This window comes from Hemiscyllium ocellatum, chromosome 35, assembly GCF_020745735.1.
Source record: "Hemiscyllium ocellatum isolate sHemOce1 chromosome 35, sHemOce1.pat.X.cur, whole genome shotgun sequence".
Lineage (NCBI taxonomy): Eukaryota > Metazoa > Chordata > Chondrichthyes > Orectolobiformes > Hemiscylliidae > Hemiscyllium > Hemiscyllium ocellatum.
In genome coordinates, this window is record NC_083435.1 from 39,605,819 (window position 1) to 39,612,098 (window position 6,280).

General features: G+C 43.5%; 1 protein-coding gene across 1 annotated transcript in view; it reads right to left on the reverse strand.

Moving 5' to 3' along the window:
* The window catches only part of LOC132832644 (zinc finger protein 271-like), a 64,467-nt gene extending 58,358 nt beyond the window's left edge, over positions 1–6,109 (reverse strand). Inside the window, exons 1-2 of the mRNA XM_060850726.1 lie at positions 5,996–6,109; positions 2,568–4,276 (exon numbers count right to left, since the gene is read on the reverse strand). Coding sequence (XP_060706709.1) covers positions 2,568–3,875 — 1,308 coding nt within the window. The 5' untranslated portion in view covers positions 3,876–4,276; positions 5,996–6,109. The remainder of the gene's footprint in view (positions 1–2,567; positions 4,277–5,995) is intronic.
* Positions 6,110–6,280: the final 171 nt, after the last annotated feature.

Genomic DNA, 6,280 nt, shown 5'->3' on the forward strand with positions numbered 1-6,280 from the left:
TGCTTGATCTCTTCAAAGTCTGTCATATTTAGCATGGTGATAGTGCCACACAACATGACGGAGGATATTCTCAATGGGAAAATGGTATGCCTGTAAAGTAGTTGTTGTCACCCTGAGTTTGTGGAAGTTTACAAGAGTCTTTATTTCTTTAGGAAACACACAGCTTCCTGTTGATGGAGAAATTGTCCCATTCCACAAAGACCACTGACCAATATATTGTGTACAGGAGTCTTACTGTAGGATCCTAAGTATTTCAGTGAATAGAAACACTACACTGACAAATCAAGTTTTGCCAAAATATGATTTATTATGTGTTATAAATCTATGCAGAAGATTGAAAGAACAGGAGGAAAGGAAGACAAAATTCAATTTACGCCAAAATAACAAAAGTCTTTGAAAGTGACTTATGATCTATCCCAGAAAGTTGAAATGAATCTTGGAAGAGTGTAAGGTGAACTTATCACACTTTTATTATATTATACTGAGGGAACTCACCCCACTCCCTCACTATACTCAGGATAGTAGTCCTCCCAGCCAGAGATCTATCTGGAAAACTGTATTCAGTTCTGCAGGCCACTCCTCAGGGGAGTATATTTTTCTTGGAGGGAGCCCAGCGTAGATTCATTGGAATGTTTCTGAGGTTAAATGATGAGAACAGGTTTCACAGACTGAGCCTGTATGTATTCTGTAGAGTGCAGAAAAATTAAGGGATAATTCAACTGAAATTTTTGAAGATGAGTAAACTAGCTGATTGAATAGTTTGAGAGAATAGTTCCTCGGAAAGTCTAGAACAAGGGACAGAGCATTAAAATGAAAGTGAGGCTGTTCAGGGTGATGTCAACAAACATTTCTTCACAAAAATGGGACTGGAAATCTCAAACTCTGTACCCACAAAAATCTGTTGAAGCTGGGGGTCAATTGAAAAATTTAAAACTATGATTGATAGATTTTCTGTTAGGCAAGAGGATTAAAGGTTAGAGAGCTGAAACAGGTAAGAGTTAAGACACAGATCAGCCATGATGTACCAGGCTCAATGAATCAATGCATGCTAGAGGATCCAATTTAACTCTTGAGGTGTGACAACTGTGTGAGGGATTTCGAACAGATTCAAACTCATTCTGTTGGGGTTTCTCCCAGGGGTCTGTGTACCTGTGTTGGTGGATCAAAAGCTACACTGGCCGTGTGAAAGACTTGTCACACAACTCATATCTGAAAGGTTTCTCACAGTGTGGATTTGCTGGTGCTTCAGAAGTTTGGAGGAGTGGGTAAAAGCCTCGTCACAAACATTTCAGCTAAAGGGTTCTCCCCAAGTGAGTCCTCAGATACTCGAGGAGGGAGAAGTTGTTATGAATGCTTTCCCACCTAGAAGACCAGAAGGTACAGGAACAGAAATAGGCCATTCGGCCCTTCAAGTCCGCTCTACCATTCACTCATGGCTGATTGGTTTCTCAACCCCATTCTCCCGCTTTCTCCCTGTCACCCTCAATCCCTTTCACAATCAGAACTTTTCTATCTCTGTTTTAAATATATTCAATGGCCTGGCCTCCACAGCCTCCTGTGGCTATGAATTCCATAGGTTCACCATTCCCTGGCTGGAGAGTCTTCTCCATATCACCGTTCTAAAAGTCTTCCCTTTACTCTAAGGTTATGCCTTCAGGTCCTAGTCTCTTCTACCAATGAAAACATCTTCCCAACATCCACTCTGTCCAGGCCATTCAGTATCCTGTAAGTTTCAGTCAGATATCCCCTCATCCTTCTAAATTCCATCAACTTCTAAATTCCCAGAGTCCTCAAACGTTCCTCATACCTTATGCCTTTCATTCCTGGGGTCATTCTCAGAACCTCCTTTGGACCAGCTCCATCCTTCCTGAGGTATGGGGCCCAAAATCACTCCAAATGGGATCTGAACAGAGCCTGCTACTGACTCAACCTGCAAGTTTATCTTAAGAGAAACCTGGACTAGGACTCCCAAGTCATTTTGTACTTTAGATTTCTGAATTTTCTCCCCATTCAGAAAAATATTGTATTTTATCTGCCACTCTTTTTACCAAATCCTTCTGCAGCCTCCCTGCCTCGTCAGTACTACCTGCCCTTGAACTATATTTGTATCAGCTGCAAACAAAGTTGTGGTCCCAACACTGACCCTTCTGGAACACCACTTGTCACTGGTTTCCATCCTGAGAAAGAGCTTGTTATCCCCACACTCTGCTGTCTGCCAGACAGCCAAGCTTCTATCCATGCTGGCACCTTGCCTCTAACACCATGGGCCCTCATCTTACTCAGCAGCCTCCTGTGCAGCACCTTATCTAAGGCCTTCTAGAAGTCTAGATAGATAATATCCATTAGCTCTCCTTGATCCAACCTGCTCATTACCTCCTCAAAAGAATTCCAACAGATCTGTCAGGCATGACCTCCCCTTGATGAAACCATGTTGACTTTGCCCTATTTCACTCTGCACTTCCAAGTATTTACCCACCTTGCATGTTAATGATCACTGCCTTGTGTGAATGATCTGGTGTCATACCAGGGTCTATGATTGTTCAAAGCCCTTGTTACACACCTCACACTTGAATAAACTGTGCTCTTTGTGAAACCTTTGGTGCCTCAGGAGAGGACTGGTTGGAAGCCTCTTCAGTAAATTCATACCTGTAGGGTTTCTCCCCTGTGTGGACTCTCTGATGTCTCAGGAGGCTTGTAGACTGTGTGAAACGTTTATCACAAACCTCACATTTGAAGGGTTTCTCCCCTGTATGGACTGTTTGATGAACTAGGAGGCTTGATGAATACGCGAAGGCTTTGTTACACACTCCACACACGAATGGCTTCTCCCCTGTGTGAATGCGGTGATGTACACGGAGACTCACTGAGTGTGAGAATGATTTGTCACACACCTCGCATGTAAACGGCTTCTCCCCTGTGTGAACAAGTTGGTGGGAACGAAGTTTTGAGGAGCGAGAGAATGATTTGTTACATATGTCACACGTGAAAGGTTTCTCCCCTGTGTGAATACGTTGATGTATGCGGAGTGTTGATGACTCTGAGAATGATTTGTCACACACATCACACGTGAATGGTTTCTCTCCTGTGTGAATCCGTTGATGTGCATAGAGATTGGATGACTTTGAGAAGGATTTATTGCACACCTCACATTGGAAGGGTTTCTCTCCTGTGTGAACACTCTGGTGCATCAGAAGCCTGGTCGATGTTGTGAAAGCTTTATCGCAAACCTCACATTTGAAGGGTTTTTCTCCTGTGTGGATTGTCTGATGGACCAGCAGGTGTGATAACTGTGTGAAAGCTTTATCACACACCTCACAGATGAATGGTTTCTCTCCTGTGTGAATGCGTTGGTGCACATGGAGGGTCACGAAAGATGAGAATGACTTGTTACATACCTCACATGTGAATGGTTTGTCCCCTGTGTGACTATGTTGGTGTATGTGAAGATTCGATAACTGTGAAAAGGATTTGTTACACACCTTGCACTTGAAGGGTTTTTCCCCAGTGTGAATACGTTGATGTCTGCGGAGATTTGATAACTGTGAGAAGGATTTCTCACACACCTCACACTTGAAGGGTTTTTCCCCTGTATGAATGCGTTGATGTACGTGGAAATTCATTGAGTGTGAGAATGATTTGTTGCACACCTCGCATGTGAAGAGTTTCTCCCGTGTGTGAATGAATTGGTGTTTGTGAAGACTCGATGAGAATACAAATGAGTGATTGCATTCCTTACATGTGAATGGCTTCTCCACAGTGTGATTGCTCTGGTGCATGTGAAAATTTGAGGAATCCGGGAAATCTTGATCACACAGCCCAGACTTGACTGGATTCTCCTCCATATGGAAGATCAATAGATGCACTTCACATGTCATCTGACATGATGGGCCCAACTCAAACTTGAACAGTCTCTCATGTGTAAGAATCAGTCAGTGGTTCATGAGACTCGATGAATGATTGAAGCTCTCACCACACTTGGAGCCACTCACACTTCTTCCCAGCCTCACCCTGACCCATCACCCATAGCCAAACCTTCAGAAAGGTTGGTTCTGATGGAAGGCTCCACACCACTGACCAGTTTCAGATCTGATGATGAGTCAAAGCCCCCCCTCCCCGACCTGACCGATTTCCAGATGATAGTTTCACTGCCCAACCTCCTCTGTGTTGGGTCTGGATGTCTTCACACAGTTGTGCAGTTGTTCCTTGGGTGCTGGTCAGGATCTACCTGCAGTGTTTATCCTCTCTGTATTCTCTGGTGTAGTACATTGCAATCCTTCTGTAAAACACAAAAAGGAAAAATTATTTCCTTCAATGCCCTCTCTTCCTTTGCTGAAGAGGCTGAATGCTCAGTTACAGACTGTTCCACAGTGAGTGCCAGTCTGCTATTCTCCTGTGTGGGGGAATTAGATACAAATTATTTATATTTCCTCACTTGACTGTCACATATCCTCTGTTTCTAGCAGGGACACTGGATAGTGACGAAGAGCAGACAATGTGGCTACTTTCTTTCTTCCACCCAGATCTCCATTTTCCCAGATACCATTAAAGTAACGGAAAAGACAGTTGGGCTGAGTGTAAAATGGGTTATCGATTGACCTTGAATTTGTGTTGTGCTGACGTGGACCAGTTTTACCCTTCAGGATTGTGTGTCATACAAAAACCCTAAAGAAAAAAATGTTAATTCAGTGGAGACCTAAAAGGTTAGTTTTTGAAGAAAATTATTTGAAGAAAGCACCCTGAGCAGGAAGTGCAAGAAGCTGAGGAAAATATTGTTTCAGTTTAGCTGATGGAAGGGTTCTGGTTTATAATGGGAAATTAGATGTACATGCACTGCATTCACTCAGGCGGCACATCCCAAATTCAGTCATCAGCCACAGCACTGGGCCACATGATCAAATCCAAGCCCAGGCTTTTGGGAAAGATTTTCAGGAAAAGTCTTTAAGGAAGATATTAAAAGACGTTGCAAATAGTGTGTCTCCAGGTATGGGGAGCTGAATTGCTATGGTGTTGGATTAACAATCACAGAAAGTTACACACATATAATTATGGTGAGAAACAGGCCATTCGGCCTAATTCGAAATGCTTCACATGAGCCTCCTCTCAACCTCTTCATCACACCCCATCAGCAGATCCTTCTGATCCTTTCTCTCTCATTTGCACCGGGGGTGGGGGGGGGGGGGGGTTCAATTCCCATCATCGGTATGAGGTTATCATGAAGGACTCTCCTTCTCAACCTCTTCCTTCACCCAAGTTCTGGTTGCCCTCAGGTTAAATCACCACCAGTTGCTCCTCTCTAATAAGAGAGTAGCCCCTATGGTCTGGTAAGACTATGGTGACACAACAGCTTATCTAGTTTTTTTTTAGATTCCCTACAGTGTGGAAACAGGCCCTTCAGCCCAACAAGTCCACATCGACCCTCCGAAGAAAAACCCAGCCCCCTATATTTACCCTTGACTAATCCACCTAACACTACAGGCAATTCAGCATGGCCAATTCAACTAACCTGCACTGTGGGAGGAAACCGGAGCACCCAGAGGAAACCCACGCAGACACAGGGAGAATGTGCAAACTCCACACACAGTTGCCCGAGGTCCCTGGTGCTGTGAGGCAGCAATGCTAACCACTGAGCCACCGTGCCTTAAAGGCATCTCTGCTCTTCACCTCAACCACTCCAGATTGTGAAAGTGAACTTAATCAATATTAGAATTTGTGGAATAGAATCAAAACAAAAACACGAACACTTTCAGCTTATCCTAAACATCCAAATACTGATCTTCACAAAAGTGAACCTTCTACAACTGCATGGTCTGGTTTCATGTGACTCTAGTCCTATGCAACGTAGTTAAGTTTGAACTGACCTCTGAAGAGGTTAACCAAACAATGTAAATAATTACGACAAAGTCCAATAACAAGAGGAAAATCACTGACGCTTGGACATTCCTGACATTTTGTCAGAATAAGATGAAGGTAATGTTTGCACAGTGAAATCACTTACCAAGAGCTGAGGACACGTGCCTAAGTGAGGAGGCCCACAGACTGGTCAATGGGCAGTGACATTCACTGAATCATATTGATGTGGAAAAGTCCCAGACTCGTCCATCACCCTCAATGAGCAGAACACTGCAGATGCGGGTAATATGAAATAAAGGTAGAAAATACTTTTAAATGTCAGCAGGTCAGGCTGGATCAATGGAGAAATGGACAAATGGATGTTACATTTCACATCTATAACCTTTCATCAGAACTGTGAGAAGTTGGAAATGGAATAGGTTTTGAATGA